This window comes from Xiphophorus hellerii, chromosome 20 (assembly GCF_003331165.1).
Source record: "Xiphophorus hellerii strain 12219 chromosome 20, Xiphophorus_hellerii-4.1, whole genome shotgun sequence".
Classification (NCBI taxonomy): domain Eukaryota; kingdom Metazoa; phylum Chordata; class Actinopteri; order Cyprinodontiformes; family Poeciliidae; genus Xiphophorus; species Xiphophorus hellerii.
The window spans coordinates 20,945,529-20,966,909 of NC_045691.1; the positions used below are offsets into that span (position 1 = coordinate 20,945,529).

Consider the following 21,381-nt stretch of genomic DNA (forward strand, 5'->3'; position numbering starts at 1 on the left):
TCTTTTTAAATGTGTAATTTTCCATCAGATGAAAAACTTTGTTGATTAATTGCGACCAAAATCACCAACAGGAAATAAAACACAGAACAAAATGAAAACTGAGTGAGTGGATATGTAAAATATTTGAAGCATTGAAGTTATATCCCTCGCGACACCCAGGTGTGCTACAGTCGACCTATCAGAAGCTCGTCAGTGGCTTGGTGAACCAACCAATCACAACAATGCAGACATACTGCACATGCGCACTTTGACTTAAACCTACAGTTGACACTACTTTGACCAGCTTTCCATCGATAACGTGCTTAGCTAACTTCAAGTTTGAATAAATGATGTATTTTCTAAACTAACCGGGGGACTCAAGACGCAGGCTGATATTTTAACTCCCTGAACTTACGCACAGGTAAAAAAAATAAATTTATTTACACAGTCAGGCTAACGTTAGCAGAGCTAACTAAATACTTTGTACATCATGGGAAGGGGCTAGCTTAACCTTAATCATGAACTGCACTCGGAAAGTGTCGATGTTGGCGAAGCATGGTTGCTTTTTGGGGGTTACTGTAGGCTTTGTTACTGCATGGCTTATACATGTGGGTGTACCGACCTGACGGATGCATGTTGGTGAGTGCTTCCTTCTCCATCTTGGACATCTAAAGGCTTGCAGAGTATTGTTTTTATCTGTCAGTAGCCTCTTACTGTGGTTTTACACCACCTGCACGAGGTTTTGGTTTAGGGTGCTGGCATTATTACAGTATTACTAACATTGATATCCTCCTAATAGTACTTGCTCTCAAACTTCATAGCAATGTGGTAAAATTGTTGCATTTATAATTGGTTTATTTGAGTTAATAGGAAATTCATTACTTCCAAAAAGCCTGAGAAATACATTTGTCTTTTTCTGATTGTATTAATTATGGTATTATAGGGGAAAATGCTTTGTCTTGTGAAACAAATGATGCCTTAAACACTCCAGAAACATTCATTTTCTTGTATTAAGAAAAAAGTAGTTGCTTTATAAATTGATACCTAATTTCTAAATGTGCACCAACCAGGCTTTTACTGGCCAATATCAATACTCAGTTCCTTTTTTCAAGCAGGATTCACAGTTTTTAAATGATTAGAATTATTTTACTTGCTAAGGAATATTTTAATGGATTAAAAGTATAGTTTTTAATCCATTATAGAATTAATTAATTACACAATCTGTCTTATTTTTACATGAAAAAAGGTGTCCCTAAACTATATCAGATTACTTATATATTTTTTTAAACTCAAGCAATGGGCAATGAGCAGTTTGTTGATGTCTTCATACACTGTAAAAGGTGGGAGTTGTGTAGTTTTTATGAATTCAATGAATATGTGGGACCATTGACTAGTGAAAAACAGTTTCCAGCAGTATTTTAATACAATGTGTCCAGTAAATAGTAATCTATTTTGAAAGCAAGGCCACAGAATAAAATATAAACATTCTTCTACGACATTTTCTTCTTGTTTCCAGCCCATGCAGGTGTAATGACAGCCTAAGTTGTGGAACTAATATGCACAGTAAACAGAATATTTCCTAACCCGTTTGCTTTGTATTGACCGATTATTCATTACATCAACATGAACCAAAGCCTTATTGTGACCTCAGTTGCCAATTTTGCAAATCCAATGTTTGTCATGTCCTTACTTTTAGTAAAAAATGTTTTTGCTGTTTAATGTAAATGTCTGTAAATCCCACTGTGAGGGGTGGGACCTAACTTACAACTTGTCGGTTTGGGAGGCGTTTTAAATGTAGTGATAGTAAAAGCTGTTCTGTACAGATTATGTTGTAGTTTTAACTGATGTTTGGAGGGAAGTTTGGTGAATGAGTGACTAAGTGACACGTTGTATTATTGCATCATCCAGATTTTAGTTGATGTCAGCGTGGTGAATTCAGCTTTACGACATTCTGTAAAGTTTTCTTGAAACATGGTTATTCCCCCAAGCTTGTAATTCATTCTCTTGGTTAAAAATAATGTTGTTCTTTGCAGTCAGTTCTAAGGTAATGACATGCCTTTTCTGATGTTGGCATTCAGATGTGGACAAATTTTATTGGCTACCCTGGTAAAGAGCCATAAAATAAAAGCAGCAGCATAATTACACACGGATTGTTATAGAAACATCCAACCTTTAATTTGAGAAACAATAGTTTTTAAACTAACTCACTGGTTGGAAAGTTATTGGTGCTCCTGGTGTTTCTACTTCTGTAACAAATAGGACAGCACTTATCTTTCTCTAATACCCGAACTATCTCTTTTTGCATAAATCTGTGTAGATCAAGGTGTGCAACTCCGGTCCTGATAATACTGCATCTTATTTTAATTATTTCCCTGCTTTAGCTAACCTGACTTAAATCACTGCATCATTAGCAGGCTCCTTCACAGCTTAGGCTTAGCAACTAATCCACTGATTTATATAAATATTTTAAAACATAAACATATTGCTGACATATTTATATTTAAAATTCCCTGGCATCTGAAACCACATACATTATGGCATCATTTTCCTGCTAAACAACTGATACACATCTAGATAGCATATAGCCATCACTTGACATACAAAGATCACCCAAAGTTTGCCTTACCCGAACAGAATGTTCTCTTGTCTTTCCCATTTTGAAGAGTAATATAATAAATTAAATTTTTTGGAATCTAAACTTAAAACTGTCACAATTTTAATGAGGAAGTATTATTGTACAGGTGATTTTTGTAAGAAATAATACATTTTCAATGAGAGCTTTTCATTGGATGCTAAATAAATGTACTTAAATTAAGGACTGCCATGTCAGAGTCAATGTTATGAAATTATGCAGTTTATTTCAACACTGCTTTTACATATTTATTGTATCACTGTTGGGGGGTGACTGAACCTCTGCAGTGAATTTGACAAGATTGTTGGTGACATTTTGGAAGAGTTACACAATCCGTGGCTGTAATCCAAGACACACTGGGACAGGAACAACACATGCTGACCTCCCAGACTCGGTGAAGATAGCAAAAATAGTAGACGAAATAAAGCATTGAGCCAGGAGGTTCTGTTGAGACTAAGAGGAAATCTGCTGGAGGATAGATATGATGTGTGGGCTTTAAATTAGACCCAATGTCTGAACGTTGCAACTTGAAAGACAGAGGAAAACGAGAAGAGGCCTTTAGTTTCAATCTAACCTGTGAGGTTTTCTGCCTCTGACTCATTTGGTTAACAATTTCCCATGAGGCCAAACCACTTCACTTGAGTAGCTAAGCGAGAAAAATCAATCCAATCTTTATGTTGAACCTTGTTCCAGAGCTGAAAGCTGAATAAGTGTTTGTTTTTTTATCAGAAGATTAGCATTAAAAAGAATTAGCTGCTGGGTGAACACTTAGGAATTAGAAATGTTCAATTTATAGATGCAAATTGTTAGTAAAATCATTTAGTAGGAGTTCAGAAATACTTTTGTATTTTCATTTAATTATTCAAGTACAGTGGTATTTATCAGTTGGCACTTTGTGTTCAACCTCTTGCTGGTGTTTCTGGTTTCAGAGTCTGCTGACTGTGTGGTCACATGAGAGAGCACATGACAAATAGTTGGGTGTAAGTCATAGTGAACCTAAGTCTCCTTCAACCCATTAATCAGTGCATGTCCACTGAGCAAATCCAGTCCTGGGACAATTTCTCTTCAAATAAAAAAGTATTCTGTTTCATGTCAGCATGAATCATCAAAACCTCTGACTTAAATATGGAAAAATGTGCAAGGATCAATGTTAGAGATGGAAAACTCAATGCTGGATTGGATCTTAATTTGTATTAACATTAATACCTGGGCTGAGGAGAAAAGGACTGGACTGTTGCTCAATGGTGCAACATCCCACTTTTTAGCTGAAAGTACATAATTACATTTCCCTTGCAAAGACTCAGAGCCTGGAGGAAGAGTGGAGAGGCACACAATTCAAGCTGCTCCAAGCCCAGTGTGACGTTTCCTCAGATAGTGGTGATTGTGACCCAACATCAGTCGGTGTTGATCCACTGTGTTTTCTGAAGTCTATAGTGGGAGCAGCCCCCTCTCAGGAAGTTTTAAATCAATTCATGCTTCTCTCTGCTGATGAGTGTTGAAGAGAGATTGATTTCATTTTCCTGCAGGAATTACCTCCTGCTCAAAACCTGCTTTTATGTCCATGTTATAGCTGTGATTAGCTTGATTATCCATCAAACCCAGATCCAACAACACAGACAAGCTGAAGGCTACTATAAAAGCAAACTTGCTCTTCTCTAAAGCTTCAGCAGAACCTGATTCTGATCTCCTCCAGGCCACATTGCATTGATGAAGACTTCATTTTGCTGATGGCTTCTCCTCTATTTCTTCTTACTGTATAACCAAAAGAGCAGGACAGACAGAGGAAGCTCAGGTACTTCAGTGTTAGGGTGCTTTCACCCCAGCGCTGTTTAGTCCGCTTTAATCGAGCTCTAGGATGTTTGCTTAGAAAGTCCGGTTGGTTTGGGGAGGTGAGAATGTGCAATCAACCACCAAAAACGCAAACTATCTCTGGTATGCCTAAAAACTTAGGTCTCGGCTTGTTTGAACTGAACTCTGGTGCGTTTTAAATACCAAACGGACTGGAGACCGCTCCAAAAGCAGAAAGCAGACTATAGCGCAGGGCAGTCTGGGTAAATGGAACCTAAAAAAATACTCGCGATTGTTTAGTGCTAGACGGAGAAATGGCCTGTTGTCTATCATTAAAGACAAAAGCAAAATTATACAACTGCTAATATCTATTGCTATTTTTGTTTACATTTTGTGAAAAAGGAAGTTGCGCTCATGTCTTCTTTGGTGGTTTTTGTTGATTCCTTTGTTGATTCCTTTGTTGATTCTGCTCTGAAGATGATTGCACAAAGACAGATGCTTCACGAAATGAAGAACATAATGGAGAACATTCAACTTTGATGTGTTTTAAGCCTCATTTTTCTTACAGTTATATTAAAACTCTTCATTAATATTACTTTGTGGATTGTTGTTGTTTGACGAAGTCGTTGAAGCAGAACGTGACTTTTGGTTAACTATTCCCGAAACCACCTCATAGTGAGGAAGTGGTTTTCTCCTGGAAACCTTGACTGCTGGAAAAGCTGCCCTGTCTGCTTCCTCAGCTCCTTACTCGCCCCATCATGCCACAGTCATGTGCCCAGACTGTGTAATAAACACAGCTGTCTGCTTTACTTTTGATGTGAAAAACTAAGACATGACTCTGTTTTGGAGTTTTGCGTGCTAACGGTACAGTTCAGACTGTAACGGAAGTGAAACTGTTGTGCTTGTGGTGAAGTTGAAGCTTCCTGTGAAAGTTCTCCTCCACATTGTGGCTTTTGCCTTGATTTCAGTGTTGCTTAATCATGAGGGTGACTTGTGATTTTTACAGTTAACAAATTTCTGCAAAGTCATTGAAGTTGCTTCTTTTTTTTTTACATTTGTAAAGCATTAATTTAATTTAAAGCTAATAAATACTCATTCTTGTTTCTCTCATAAACTGTTGTCTTGTTGCAGGTGCGGCTGACATTCATCCCTCACCTTCCCGGGGATCTTGCAGTCTGCCCTGATGACAGGCGAGCAGAACGGAGACCTCCTGGAAGGTAGCACCTCCTTTAAGCCGGAGAAACTTCACATCTCACTCTGAGTGCCTCCCTGAGGTTGCAATATACTTTGAAGTTAGTTTAAAATGTTCAAATGACAAGTAACCTGAATAAAACATTTTTGAAAGTTACCAAATACATTTGCAGGCTTATTTCTGGGATATGCTTTGTGTTCAAATCATGTTTTGACACATAACACAACACAACACACAACACCTTTCTGTCAGTGTGACATAACCCCTCCCCCTGTCCTGTATTGGAAAAAAACACACACCCAGAGGCAGCAGCGTATAAAGGCAGAGTCATTCTTAGGCAACAGTGGACTTTAGGACCTGCAGTGAGTTGGAGATGAGTTCAAGGAAGCAGGAACGCTCCAGACTCAGTGAGTTGCATTTATACAGTTGTACATTTATCAGCTCAAACATCAATTATAAGTAAAGGGAAAACTTATTTGTAGGTTTGGAAATAATTATTTTCCTTTCAAGTGTTGTCATAGCAAATTTTAGTTCAAGTTGTGACTAATTGGAGGTTTTGCAGCCTGAGTTAATACATGCAGTTGCAGGTTTCAGACTACTTGTGTGGCAGAGTTGCATTAGATGTTAATTACTTGTTTGTATTGAGGATCTTACTGTGCACCGCTGCTGTGAGGCACCTAATATATACGCAATGCTAAATGTGAGAAGAATGAGTTGAGCAAATATTGAACTCAAACAGAATGAGTCTCAAGTTTGTGTTTATCTTTCGTCAGAATCCATGTGGAGACTCTGGTGTAGGGTTTGTTGGAAAAGAGTCAGCTGATTCTGGTGATTCGAAGAGGTTTTAATGCAGTAGAATAGCTGATATTTGACACCAGAAAATCTTTAACTTTTACAATTTTGATCCTGTGAAAGAAAATAAAAGATTGAATGTCTGTTACAGATTCTTTCTTTGATTGTGCATCACCAATTGTACACCACAAATGATATAACCAAGTAACTAAACCAAGTTTCCTGCATGATCTAGAAAGTTTTATATATTTTTTCTGAATTAAGGCCTCAAAAAGTCATGAATAAATCCAGATTTATAACCAGTGTTTAAATTGCATTTAGTTATGCCTAAGATGTGTTTGTTTTTTCATTCTTTGCTCCTTCCAGAACACTTTTTAGAAAGTTTTGGTTAATGAAGAAGCATTAAATATCTGAGATCTAGTTCCTGCCCGTATGTATCTCCTTCCTGATAAACTCTCTGAAAGGAGGAGAATCCACGCTGCCATGTATTGACGGAGTTTTCTGTGAAACCTGTGTGTCTGTCTCAGAGGATTCCCAGCAGGAAAATGGAGTCCAGTCGAACCATTACAGCACCATCTCTCCTCCTGGCTCACCCGTGGCCCAAGAGGAACCTTTCTCCACCTACTTTGAGGAGAGGGTTCCCATTCCAGAAAGTCCCAACCAGGTAAGAACATGGGAAATTTCAAACAATCTGAGTGTAAATCTTTAAGTACGTTATTTAATGGTGAGTCATTTTTTTCATTAGTATGCCGTTTTCACATTTTATTTGTGATTTTTGTTCCTTTTTGTCTGCTAATATTTAAATGAAGCTTGGCATAAATTTTGGGTGATTTATTGCACTTTGGTTTTGTAACCATTTTGAGAATTAAAAACCAGCTGCTTCTCCCTGTCAGATATTCAGTTTCCGTAAACTCTGGGCCTTCACCGGACCAGGGTTTTTGATGAGCATTGCTTACTTGGATCCTGGGAACATCGAATCAGACCTGCAGTCTGGTGCAAAAGCTGGTTTTAAGGTACTGAATAAAAAATGTTAATCTGTGCATCAAAACAGACCTCAAAACATAAAATAAATCTGTTTATTTGTACATTTAGGCATATTCTAGACTAAGATTAAAGGTGAAAAGTGGATATTTGCCCTGCTTTTCTTAAGGCAGTATAACCTCAAATACAGCCAATGAATATTAAACACTGTTTAATTATTTCTGCTTTAAATCAGCAGAGCAGCTGGAAGACGACAGTTTTAAGTAGAAGTTTGAATAAACCAATCCATACGTCTTTCTTAATTGTGCTTTACAGCTAATCTATATGTTCTGTGAGAAAACAAGAACATACCAATTAATTTATATGAGAGACATTATTATTCAGGAAAGTATTTGGTTTCAGATTGATTTGGCACACTTCATTTTTTCCGCTCTGTGAATAGCTAGCCCACCTGCAGCCAGTTACTGTCTGCTGGACAACTAGTCAACCTGTATTCAGCGACGGGTTCAATAGATTTTCTTTACCTCAAGCGTCTACGATATGAAACCTATTGCACACATTTAGGCTCTGAATTTATGAGTTGTAATGCTGGTGAGTGAAAGTAGATCCATCAGAGATGACTGTACTGATTCTCCCTCTCTGGCAGCTCCTATGGGTGCTGCTTGTGTCCACCATCATTGGGCTGCTGCTGCAGAGGCTCGCTGCACGCCTCGGCGTCGTCACCGGGATGCACCTGGCTGAGGTCTGCAACCGCCAGTATCCCACCGTGAGTTTCTACCTGATCCCCTCCTTCCTGCTGGTCATAGTTGTCAGAAGCGGTGGTTGTTTTGTAATTATTTCTCAAATAAACGGTTGTTTCTCCCAGGTTCCACGGATTATTCTCTGGTTAATGATCGAGCTGGCTATTATTGGTTCAGACATGCAGGAGGTCATCGGCTGTGCCATAGCTTTCAACCTTCTGTCAGTGGGCAGGTAGGGAGCTTTGTTTTCGTCTGTGGATTAAAAATAGATCAAAATTTGAGTGCATCTTCATCGTTTTCTTCCCTTTTTGTAATTATCCAGGATCCCACTGTGGGCAGGAGTTCTCATCACCATCACAGACACATTTGTGTTCCTCTTTTTAGACAAATACGGTGTGTAACAATTTATAACCAGACAAAGAACACCTTTCTGATTAGTTCTAGTGATTTTACATGTTTTTATCTCTCTAGGCTTGAGGAAACTTGAAGCTTTCTTTGGATTTCTGATTACTGTAATGGCCATAAGTTTTGGTTATGAGGTGAGCTTCCTTCACACCTGACACATTGGGCGTTGTATTAAATTTGGGTTTTTCAAGCTACAGCTGAACTCTTCTTTTTCAGAGTGGAATTATTATATATAGCAACATAAAACTTTAAATATTAAAGATAAAAATAATAAGAATTAGGTTTAGTTTTAGAGAACCACACTTGCGTTGGACCCATCAATAACTCTGACTGGATGTGTGACAATTATTTTTGACCTCATTCGTATTGTTTCAGTTTCTGGCTCACACTTAGACTTTTAAGAATAGTTAGAACATTTCCACTGTGTGTGGATTAGTGAACATTCACATTCATTAGATCCATTTGTTGTATCATCATTTCACTCTGGGGAAAAAGAAAACGTCTAACATTGTTCTTTCTCTCTTGTTCCTCCTGTTGACCAACTCCAGTACGTTCTGGTGAAACCGGATCAGGGAGAGGTTCTTAAAGGGATGTTTTTGCCGTACTGTGCTGACTGCGGGCCCGTGCAGCTGGAGCAGGCCGTGGGAATCGTTGGTGCTGTCATCATGCCCCACAACATCTACCTGCACTCAGCGCTTGTAAAGGTAAAAAAAAAAAAAGATAATTATATCCTGAGAGATTTCATCAACAAGTTTTCTAAAATGAGAAAAACACAGAAATGGTGGTTCTTTTTTTTTTTTTAGTCCAGAGAAGTGGATCGGAAAAATAAGAAGGAAGTAAAAGAAGCCAATAAGTACTTTTTTATCGAATCATCTATCGCCCTTTTCGTGTCCTTCCTCATCAACGTCTTCGTCGTCGCAGTCTTTGCTCAGGCTTTTTACAATAAAACTAACATGGACGTGGTGAGTATGATCGCTCTACTGATTGCTAACTGATGACAGATTGCTGCAGAGCTTTTTTTTAAAGAGTGGTTTAACACAAAATGTAGATTTAGTTGTTGCTTATTGTGTTGCAGTACGATGAGTGCAACAAGACCGGCATCCACCACGACGACCTCTTCCCTCTCAACAATGGCACTCTGGAGGTGGACATCTACAAAGGGGTATGTCTGCAAAACAATTCTTTAATCTAACTTGAGTAGAAAGAAATCACAGCTTTATGGAGATTTTTAAAATAAAACACAGAGGTGCTCGAATAATCAATTTATTCTGGATTTATTTTTGACAACTTCATTTAACAAATGCAATCCAAACTCCTGGCAACACAGTTTCTTTTATTTGTAGGTTTTACTAGAGTTTTTTTTTAATGTCCTGTTAAAAATAATCTAGAGATTTCTCTAAGAATTTATTTTTGTCTTGTAAAGAAACATATATATTAAAAGAATAAAACATTTTTCTTTACATGCATTTTAATCACATCTTTCAAGTGTTTTGTTTACATTTTGATGAGTTAAAGTTCATAGAAACTCAAAATTCAGTTTCTGAATTAACCGAATTAAATTATTAGAGAAATGCTACACTACTGGCTACACATTCATAGATTATTCTTCTAACTGGGAAATTGACCAGCAGAAAGAAATCAACATCTTAGAAGGAGAGGAAGTTATAAATGAGCATGTTAAAGAAGCTGGCAGTTCATAGGGTTGTATTTAAGTATATTAATAGAAAGTTTAGTAAAAGGAAAAAGTATTGTTGGGAAATGTGCACAAGCAGCTTTGAGAGAACTATGAGCTTAAAACTATTAGAGAAATTGGGGGACGTCATAAGTTGTGCTCTGCAGCTTCCTTTGTGCTTCAGGCCTGTTGATGAACTAATTCATGCAAAATGAGACCCGAGTATTCAGTATTTTTAATGTGCATTACATGGACTTACATCGACTCATTGGTTTTATGTGATTATCAAATTTACTGAATTCTGGTTTTTTATTAGCTCAGTTAAATGCACTAAGCCTTTAAAATATTTCTCTCTCTGAACAATAATCATTTTGGTGATATTCAGATTTCTTTTAGCTTCACCTGGATTAATTAATAAATATTCAGTCTTTCATCCTACCGACAGGTGAATAAATATATGTTTAATGAGGCGATCGCTGTATTTTTGTACATTTTGCACAGGGAGTGGTGTTGGGGTGTTTCTTTGGACCTGCAGCTCTCTACATCTGGGCTGTCGGGATTCTGGCAGCCGGTCAGAGCTCCACCATGACGGGCACTTACTCTGGACAGTTTGTGATGGAGGTGAGAAAACCTGCTGCTCGTAGCATCTGCTGCTTTACAGTTTTTCAAACGATGTCTAAAAAGTTGCAAAATGGTGTTATTTTGTACCTTTTGCTCAGGGGTTTCTGAACCTGAAGTGGTCTCGTTTTGCTCGGGTGCTGCTGACCCGTTCCATCGCTATCACGCCAACGCTCCTCGTCGCCATTTTCCAGGACGTTCACCATCTGACGGGGATGAACGACTTCCTCAATGTGCTTCAAAGCATGCAGGTCAGGAGAAACTAAAGTAATAACACGCATCTCAAGCGTTTTTTTGTTGCGTTTTATGCAACGCTGCTGTGCATTAATAATCATTTTTCTTCTCCAACAGCTTCCGTTTGCTTTGATCCCGATCCTGACGTTCACCAGTCTGACTTCCATCATGAATGACTTTGCTAACGGGCTGTAAGTCAAACATTTCTGTTAGTTTAATAGAGTCTCTATTGATTTCTTGAGTCCTGACCCACTGTCGTTCTCACAGTATTTTTAGATCAATTCCTCATTACAAGAAGGGAACTGAAAGGGTCGATTAAGGTTTCTGGGTTAAAGAAGTGAAACAATTTAACTTTGCTTAAATTACAAGGTTATATTTTGTATATATATATATTTTTAAAAGTTACATTAGTGTTCAGAGTTTTTTCAACTTGGTCAATTTTCTGAAAACTGTCATGTTAAATAAAAGGTTCTTTTTCTTTAAGGGCGTGGAAGATTGCAGGAGGCGTCCTCATCCTGGTGGTTTGTGCAATCAACATGTACTTTGTGATTGTTTATGTGACTGCGCTGAACAGCATCCTGCTCTACGTTATCGCTGCTCTCCTCTCCTTGGCATACCTGGCCTTCGTGATCTACCTGGTGGGTTCAAGAGATAAAATCCTGGGTTTTTTTTTATCGGGTCTAACTGGGATTTATTCATTATTTTATTAAAACTGTGCACTTGGTGTGCTGCTTCTCTTTAGTGCAGTGTTGTCTTTAATTGCTGTAGCCTAATCTCACATTAATTAGTCCATCGCTCTCTCCACTTTCAACTACTTTACCCATAACTTTGTCAGCTTTCAGGTACATTTCAACCACAAAAATAGATTTTTTAAAATCCCAATTCAAGCAATAATTACTTTAAACAGAATCACTGGTGGGACAATTATTAGTACCCCAACTACTTTGAGAAATCGTTTGCCAACAGGACGACTCTTACTCTTCTCCTATAATATTTCACAAGGTTGCAACACAAAGAGAGAAATCTTTGACTGTTTTTTTTTTTGTTTTTTTGCACAGTCTCTGGATTGTCCACAGTCCTGGGTAGAAAACAGGTTTTATGTTGGACTTTTGTGTTTGATTGTATGTTCTGAATCATTGACCTGTTGAAAAACCAAGTGATGATCTGGTTTCAGCTTTAAGACAAAGATTATATTTTTTAAATTTGTCAGTATTTTAAATACTTTTATTTTGCCATCATAAAGGTTTCACAACATAACAGGTCCTCTAACAAAGAAATATTAGGCATAAAGTGCTTTTTCACAAATTCTTCCTTTTCTAACTCTTGACCCAGAGGAGAGAGCGTATTTGTTACCGGAAAGTTAAATCTTAAGATTTTATGAGCAGAGGATCAAACTCTTACTAATTTAGCTTATTTATGTTTGTAATGGTATGGAAGAAGGTTTTTGATTTCTTTAGATTCCTTTAGATCGTTTCTATTTATTTACTGACATATGAATTTCCAATTTTAGAGAGTATATTAGAGAAAGTAAAGTTTAGATTAAAAATAAAGTTACCGGTACGCTTATGTCGTAGTTAGCAGTGATCCTGCCACCAGTGTCTTTATTTGAAATAAGTAGAAATCCAAACTAAAACTGTGAGATTATGCAACTGCAACAAATTTAAGTTTTTTTCTTTAAAAAAAGCAGCTAATTCTTGCTAATTTGACCTTCTCTGTTGTAATATGAGTCATAATCTTGTAAAAATCGAGTCATGACCTCTTGCTCTGCTCTGGTTGTCTGCAGGCTTGGCACTGCCTGGTTGCCCTGGGGGTTTCCTGCCTGGACTGTGGCAGCAGGGTAAGCAATCGACCTGCGGTGTTCATAGAGGAGCAGTCTGAGTACGACTCCTAAAGCTGAACACAACATTATCCGCCTGCATGACTCTTACCTCTGGGGGAACACTGCACACAACCAGGACTTATTGTAGGATCATGAAGTCAGACTCTCTCCTCTTCTCATGTTGTTCTTGTGTCGGGCTGGATATCAACATTTGATGCTTTTTAGGCTCTCAGAAATATCAGAACTACATCTGCACAGCATGAATGAGGCAAATGTTTGTAAGATGTTGGTATTATTAAAACAAACGGTTAATTAAGGAATCAAATTAGCTGTATTTGTTCCTTAGATATTTATAACTACGGTACTTGTGATAGTAGATATTCATCTAATGTGAGCCTACATTAGACATCTTTACGTCTGTAAATTATTCATTTCTAACTTCATAACTAACAGGTAGCTGACAGAAAACCACCTAAGGAGCTGAATATTTGTGTTTCTCCACATGCAGCCCTTCAAGTATAGGAAAACAAAATCACAGCGCTGCAGTAAATCTGTAAAAATTACATTTGGTTTAGATGACAAGCAGCTGAAGATCGTTAATGATACTGTTTAGACCAGATGTCTTTCTCTTTCTCTTGGTTTTCAGTTGTTTTGCTAGATATAGACTGAATGTAAGCCTACATCGTCTTATGTGAACCTCTCTACTAACAGTTTTAACATTAATGCCACATGAAGCAGACGACACAAAATTCTTACACACTAAATACTGTATTTTTACTTGATGACAAAAATCTAATGTGCTGCATGAGAGTGGATTATCCTCCTGCACACATTCTGCTTACATGGAGGAGTCCATTCCTTGTTTTATAAGGATTTCCACCATGACTACCTCAATGTTCTCTGCTGTTTTAACCTAAGTGTAGCATCAAATTGCATATTTTTGTCGTATTTACGGTTTCAGAAATGTTACTTTATAATAAACATGTACTGTTTTATTTTTGTGTACTAGAAAGCTCCAAATGATATCCAGCCCAGTAGAGTTTCAGTCTCTTAGTGTTTTTTTTTTTTCATTTGGTTTTGTGTTATAAGCTGATTCCAGCATATGCCGAAAGCTAGAAGCATATGTTTCATTGTTATGCACTGGGATACAGTGTACATTTTGTCACTTTTTACTTTCTCTTTGCACAACGTGGAGTTTAATATCGGATTAGTTTGAGGCCGGTTTTAATCTTAAAATGGCGCACCTTAGAGGGTGCACTCTCATGCAGACTCAGATTTGTTCAGGTTCATGTTTCCTCCACAACAATTGTTTTAGTGCCTCAATAATTCAGATGCCAGAGAGGCGTGGCCTCTGCTGTGTGTTGTCTTTTTATATAAATGATTTCTGTGGTTAAGGAGCAAATTTGAAAACACCTAGAGCGCATCACCATGTAGACCATGGCAGTAGTTTTTTGATATGACACAGCTGTCACTGTTAGTTTCCATATGTGAAACATGTTTAACACATTTATTTAGTAGAAGACGGTCAGTAAACCAGGGAGTAAGAGACATACAGTGTATTCTAGTTTTTCCAAAGGATATTTTAGCTTTAAAAACTGCTCTGCAGGTAGAATGGAGATGGGGTTGTATCTGAATTACTTCCAAAACCATAGAAAGGTAATGATAAAAGACACACTCTAAATTAATTATATATTCTATTATTAAAATTTTAAAGAATAAGCATTTCCCAGTAAAACATCATCGTGTTAGATTTATTTTAAAAGTATATGCAGGATGAGCACAAGTAACTAAAGGCTAGTTTGCTAGCTTCAGCTGTCTGTTTTAAGCGTGTTTGTGTACCATTTTTTTGATCTGTGCTTTTCAGGTATGAAACTGTTAACTTTTACTGTACATATTTAAAAACCTTGGATCATTTAGATTATTAGAAAGACGTTGCTTTCCTTCATTCCTTCACATTTTCTTCTTTCCATGAAGTTGAATTTGTTCGAATTTGTAAATTTTAAATCAGATAAAATATAAAAGCATAAAACTGAGCGATATCCAAGTGATGTGAAGATGTTCGCAGATGGGAGCCCTGTGTTAAAGCAGCAGTTCAAGTTACACTCGGGAATTACCGTCACAGTTTGTATTAGTTGTTTGTTTATGTTGGGTCGGATCCAGATTTCTACATTTTAACCTCTTTCCTTTTAGTATATTTTTACATGACCTAGGGTCTCTTCTCTGTTAGAAATACCTCACACGGATATATTCTCAAAATAAAAGAGATGACAAACGCACAAGTGTTACGAAAATAAGAAAGTGATGTCTACACTGGAAGTGTTTATGTGATATTTCTCTCATATCTGCTGTTTTCTGATGCTTGACGAAGCACACCATGTGTCCAAAATAAAAGCTAATTATGGATATGTGGACATGTGTTGGACTCTTCTGTCTCAGTGTCTAAAGACTGACTTCTGATGAGATTTAATTAACCATCAAAAATTGATGAAATATTAAGAAGAGAAAGATAAAAAATGAAGGAAACTTTAATATTTTTTACAAAGTGTACAAACTGATAAAATTGTGGGGTTTTTGGCATGTAAAAAAACTAGGCAATGATTAACTATTTCCAAGCTTTTCCCACCAGTAATATATTTATGCTTTACAATTCAACTGGAAAATAGAAGACCTGGTGGAGGGATTTTTTTTTTTCTTTTTTACAAAGTTTCTTAATTTCAGAGCTGCTTTAATTTTGCAGCAAGCAAATTAATCAAACTACTATAAAAGCACAATTGGAGCAGCAAAATATTGAACTGTAAAACATTTGATAAATTGTTCTAAGCTCTCAAGAGGAATCAAAAGATGCAACTAATAAAAAATAATGAAAAAAATCATATGTCAACACATCTGAATCAAGATTATACTTGAATATTGATTTTATTTTGCAGGCAGGAGTTAATATGCTACTTTTAAGGTTGGCTTTAAGAGACTATTAGCACTCATTATCTTTACTTTAAAACTTTTACCTTTTAATGAATCTCCAAGTCCTTCATCTTGTGAGGACGTCTCCACAGTCTCCAGGTTTCTGTCGGACGCGGCTCTGGATCAAATTAAATCTGGTTGACAATTGCAAATTTTTTCTTTTCTTCTGGCTGGTGAAGCCTTTTCTTTGTTGAAATGTGTCCAGATTTCTAACTTTTACAATTTGAGACAAACGGTAATCCCAGATTATTTGATTCCTCTCTGCACTCCAGGGTTTCATCTTTTAAATAAAAGGAAAATCAAAATGACAGCTGAGGTTTATTTCTGTTTCATCACATTCAGAGTAGATGTGTATCAAATAAGACTGAATACTGATATTAAACAATAAATTCAGTTTATTAGTGGAAGCCTGTGTGTAAGGTTATTGTTTGTTACATGTTTTGCTAACAAATATGATTGTTTTTATTTTATTTTAACAGGGTAAATCTCACATTAAAATCAGAAAAATTTTGAAATGACATCTTTGTCTAGTTTGTATGTTTATCACAAAAACAAGTAATTTATGAGCTATCTAAAATGATATGTTTTTGAGTTGCACCACCGTATGATAATATTAAATCCCAATTTTATTTATTTTAGGAACCAAGCAATGTGTAGTTTTTTTGTTTAACAGGAGAAATAAATGATCATGATGAGAAACTCAGATTCATCAGACTTCATTATTACACAAAATGCATTTTGTTTCTATCAATTAAAGGCATATTAAATATGCTATGATTCAACCAGAAATCCCAACAAACATATTGAAAATTGATTAATTAAGATAATTTTGGACTGAGTATAGTTGCACTATAGCTGATGTAAATGGTGAATTGAGAGAACTTAATAATAGTTCAACTGTATTTGCAGAGCAGTATTTTAATTTGGAACAACTTGCCAATATATAGTAATAGATTTCTATTATATTTAAAAAGATTAATCTTACTTTTTATATTCATTTTTATCACCACCAAACCAAAACACAGAATATTTTATCAGGAAAGACAATGATGCCTGGAAAACCCATAGATGTGTTAAAGTTACATCCTGTGGTTTATCTGTAAATATGTTGCTGAAAGCAGAGATGTGGATAAAAACGGAGAAAAAGCATTTAAATATCGAATCTTGTCAAATTCAGAGAACAGTAACACACGTAACACATTCATTCACATGCGAGTGAAAGTTGCGTCACTTTCCTTAGTTTGAAGCCAGGATTGGTTTTTGTTGCAAATAATATCGTGTCAGCTCCATAAACTGTTGGAGCAGATGATGAGCACTTTGTCAATAAAAAAAGGATAAAATGTGACTGTTTTCAAGTTGCCCAAGCATCTGAAGGAGAATCTGTGTAGGACGTTAAAGATTAGGGTGATGGCAAGGAGGCCTTAAAACCTCGAAGATTAGACACCAAAAATAAATAATCAAATTACCAGTATCTGGTTTTAAAAATCTGATACTCCTTTTACATTGTTTTACTATATTATGAAAAAAAGTCTTGTCTCATTTCATATGAGAAACTTCTTGAACAAATAAAAACAAATTTGAATCTTAATCTGCTAGGGGTATGAATAGTTTTGAGCTGAGCTGTAATCAAGAAAAACAAAAGTATTTAAAGTTACACTTGTTGTCAAGGTAAGCTAATCGGTGCTTTAAAAACAATCACAATTTGACCCAAATGAAGCTGATTTCCCTTGTAACGCATAAAACTGGTTGAGATGTTTCATTTTCTAAAGTTGACTCTATGATGATAAAATACAAGATGCAGCAGGAACAATTAATCTAAATTAAATATCCTTTATCAGTGTGCTGTAACTATATACAGTATATATATATATATATATATATATATATATATATATATATATATACACATACATACTACCATATTTGTTAATAACATTAATCTAACCAACCCCATTGCTTTTATAATGCTCATTGTAACCTTGTCAAAAAAAAGTTATAAAAGTTATGCGATGGTTAAACAGAGATACAGCTTATTAATGGTTGATTTTATTATAAATTGATTTTAAAATCAGTAATAGTAGAAGGGGTCTTCAGTATCTTCTGTCATTCAAGGCAGATTCTGTTAGAATTTGAGTTTTTCTGTGTTTATTTAGGTTTCTGTGTTCTGTGGAGTCTCTGTTGTCCCGTCTACCCCTTGATTAGTTACACCTGTCTCTTGTTTCCCCTGATTGTCTCCCTGTCTATTTAAACTCACCTGTGTTCCTTGTTCTTTGTCGGGTCCTTGTTGAATTTGTTGTGTCTAATCTGTCTTGCTGTCAAGTCTTTTGTCAGATGTCCACTGTTACCAGTCGCTACCAGTTTTGAGTCTTAGCCTTCTGTTTATTCTGTGCTGCCTGGACTTTGGATTATTGTGCTTTTGTAATTTATTTCATCATTAAACAACCATCATTCACTCCAACCTGGGTCCTCAGCGTCTGCCTCACCACCTCTCTACCGCACCTTATGACAGATTCATCTAGTTTCCATGTATAATAACCAAAAAAAACACAAACCAAACTTGATATCCGACGCTTTCCTCTCTGGTGATGAAACCTTTTTCCTCCTTTCAGATGGACGGTGGACTGTCCCGCCACACAGACCTGTACCTACTGAATGACATGGAGACGGATCCGCAGGCTGAGAGATAATGGGACGCCGGGTGCAGTCCGGTGCTGCACTCTGACTGTAGACGCACGATTTGACTGGAGGGAACCTCTGAAGCTCGGCCAGTATAACTTTCTCTTCAACCCTCGGCGTCTCACATCAGCTGAAGTGTCCTTACGGCGCACCAGGAGACATTTAAACATGTCCAACATCTCAGACGCTTCGTCTTTCCTGGACAGCATCCTGTATATTAAATGGTGTGTGGGTGCTAAAGGGAGATCTGAGAAGCTGGATAATGCCAAGGACACTTGGTGTTAGCGACCACACACTGCAGCACATATTCAATCATTTCCTTTCGTGAACAAATCAAATAATGAAACCTCAATAGCAAATTATCAGAGCAATAGATTCAGAGAAACGGTGGTGCTTGAATGCTGGTGTCCATCATTCCCAACAAACTACTGCACACTGCTCTTTATTAGCCATTTTTTTCTCACCTTCAACATTTTTATCCGTCAGGGAAAACGTACAATAGTTTATATAATTATCTACATATTTATAAATATGTTACTGCTGCATTATTAGGTCATACTGTGTGTCTCAGTATGTTTGTTGTTTTAAACGTTAGCTCTTTGTCAGGGACCAAGCTGCTTCCCTTTATGTTACAAAAGCCTGGGATAAATTATTTATTCAGATATTTAACTCAAAGTCATTGTAAAAAGTGAGAAGGGTGTTCAATATGAGTAAAAAAAGTCATCTGGTCTTTAAGCACTTACTTTAGACTGACATAGATTTTTTTTTTTCTCCAAATAATTTTAAAGACATTTGTGGCCGAATGGTGGATTTAGTATGATACAAGCATGCTAAATAAAACTCAGAAATCATTTATAATTAACAAGTATAAAAATTTTTTATTTCACCCATGGTTGAATTAAATTATATTTTTATTTCATACAAAGAACCAGATGATTTTTTAAAAATTTTAACCTGAATGATCAAACATGAAATTATTTGTACAATGACAAAGTTCATAGTTAAAATATCCAAGATGAATGTAAAAGATAAAAGGTTTAATATATATGATATATTGGTCACATTTCTCCCTTTGTTGTTTTTTTAAATAATATATAAGAAAATATCAGAGGTTTTTTTTGTTGAATATCTAAGGAACCCATTTGCTCCAAGAGTACAAAGTTGATGTTATCTTATGTTTGGCAAAAAAGTTACTTTAATTTGAAAGAACATTAATTATTATACATAAGCTGCAGTGTTTTTTTTCTGTTTGAAACCATGTCACCACTTTCCGTTACTTTTTGTGTCTTATTGTAAGCATCACAACCCAACCGTTGACAAAAACCGGATGGCGTTTATAGGAGGAACGTGAAGTTATGCAGCAGCGTTTTTGTCTTCACATGTTCAATCTGTGATTTTTCAGAAATACTAGCCTGTGATGCTGCTGTTCATTCTTTGTTTTTAAAGTGCCAAGTTAAGCTTTAGGCATGCATCACTTGTGACAAGTTAGAGGAGATAATGCTGAGATCAAATGTGCTTCTTCGGGTATTTCATTAGAGTTTTAATAATAATAATAATATGCAATAAATCACCTAAATTGTTAGCAAACACAACCGAAGTGACAATTCACTATGTGTTCCCATTCTTCGCACGTTCCCGTTAATTCAACTTCTTTCACGAACCTGCAACAGCGTTTTACTCTGATGGATAAATTCTTTACCCATGTTTCTGCTTCCATCTTTTTCCCTGAGGTCAGTTAAGTTTTATTTTAAAAATCTGTATTTCTGTTTCTAGCTGTGCATTTTTTCTGTTTCGAATGTTTCAGTTGGTCTAGATGTCTTGAAAAGATGCACTAGCTTGTATTGATTTCCCCCAACTTTGTGCAGTCCGTTACCGAAAAAAAAAAAAAAATGCAGCAAATAACTTAGAAACAAATGTGTGTCGGAAAACTGGCAGCTAAAGTGAGCTGCTGTGATATTTATGGGGCGATGCATACATCCTACAGAGTATTTGTAACTTAAAGTTGTTGTATGATTTTTATTATTATTTAATTTAAAAGATGGACTAAAGTGCATTCAGAGAAATTAATAGAAATCAGAAGTAACAGATTTAGGGCAGTGACCTTTCAAAATAAAAGCAGCTAGTAACAAGAGGCTACTAGACAAGAGGAAGAGCAGAAGAAAAATACTAGATTATTAACAGCTGTACCATCATCCATGGTAGCTGTGAATGTGGACTACTGATTTGCATCATTAAATCCAAATTCTTCTCCTGACCAAATATCAAACTGAACTTGTACTGTATGTTTTTATTCCACAGTGCCTCCTATGCTCACCAGCGTGCCTCAGCTAACAAATGTTTGGCACACTTTTATTTTATTTTTTTTTAAAAAAAGCATCTGAGTACATGAGGAAAAAAATGAAAGATATATTTGAAAACCTACATAAGCTTTATAAGTTGAGTCTTTGATAATGTTCTGAAACGCTAGCATTTGGATTATATTGTGTTACATGTAGATCTCCACGTTTTAAAGACGTTCCAATGTCATGCTAATTTTGGCACATTTCTGGTCTGTAGACAGAAAGCTACTGAGGTGATATGTTGTTTTTCAGAACTTATGAAACTGCACAGTAGGGTCCACCATTGAAAACATGTGTAAAGGTGGTTTTCTCCCATCTGTATTTTAATGTTTTAATATTGGTTTTTTTTTTCTTGCCAAACCAAAAGAGTTGAGCATTTTTGAAAAGCTGTTTCTTAAAAAATAAATATATCCACAATTTTATTTTGTGTGTGTGTGTGTGTGTGTTTTTTTAGTGAACAACACCAGAAACAAATTAAATCTGGGGTGGATGTCAAGTTTGTTTAATACTTTGTCAGTACAACAAAAAGTCTGATTCATTGGTGAAGGTGAAG

At 36.2% G+C, this 21,381-nt stretch overlaps 1 protein-coding gene across 3 annotated transcripts; it reads left to right on the plus strand.

Annotated features, from left to right (window-relative positions):
• The first annotated feature begins 246 nt into the window (after window positions 1-246).
• LOC116710614 (natural resistance-associated macrophage protein 2-like) lies at window positions 247-21,250 on the plus strand. 3 transcript variants are annotated; one of them, XM_032549754.1, is made up of 17 exons: window positions 247-400; window positions 5,531-5,616; window positions 6,911-7,047; window positions 7,277-7,396; window positions 8,011-8,130; window positions 8,230-8,336; window positions 8,427-8,497; window positions 8,576-8,643; window positions 9,058-9,213; window positions 9,313-9,471; window positions 9,585-9,671; window positions 10,683-10,802; window positions 10,901-11,050; window positions 11,151-11,224; window positions 11,518-11,671; window positions 12,817-12,870; window positions 18,423-21,250. In XM_032549754.1, exons 2-17 carry the CDS (start codon window positions 5,583-5,585, stop codon window positions 18,498-18,500), a joined length of 1,689 nt encoding a protein of 562 aa, XP_032405645.1. In that variant the 5' UTR covers window positions 247-400; window positions 5,531-5,582; the 3' UTR covers window positions 18,501-21,250. The 3 variants fall into 3 exon arrangements, with proteins under 3 accessions (XP_032405645.1, XP_032405646.1, XP_032405647.1); XM_032549755.1 differs by lacking the exon at window positions 247-400 and adding an exon at window positions 598-618; XM_032549756.1 differs by lacking the exons at window positions 247-400; window positions 5,531-5,616 and adding an exon at window positions 5,686-5,998.
• The last annotated feature ends 131 nt before the right edge of the window (window positions 21,251-21,381 follow it).

Excerpts from the sequence above, each read along its gene's own strand:
- LOC116710614 (XM_032549754.1), top strand. The coding sequence starts at position 5,583 with ATGACAGGCGAGCAGAACGGAGACCTCCTGGAAG. Across the intron at positions 7,048-7,276 it reads TTCCAGAAAGTCCCAACCAG|ATATTCAGTTTCCGTAAACT; the intron begins GTAAGAACATGG and ends TCTCCCTGTCAG. Across the intron at positions 11,225-11,517 it reads AATGACTTTGCTAACGGGCT|GGCGTGGAAGATTGCAGGAG; the intron begins GTAAGTCAAACA and ends TTTTTCTTTAAG.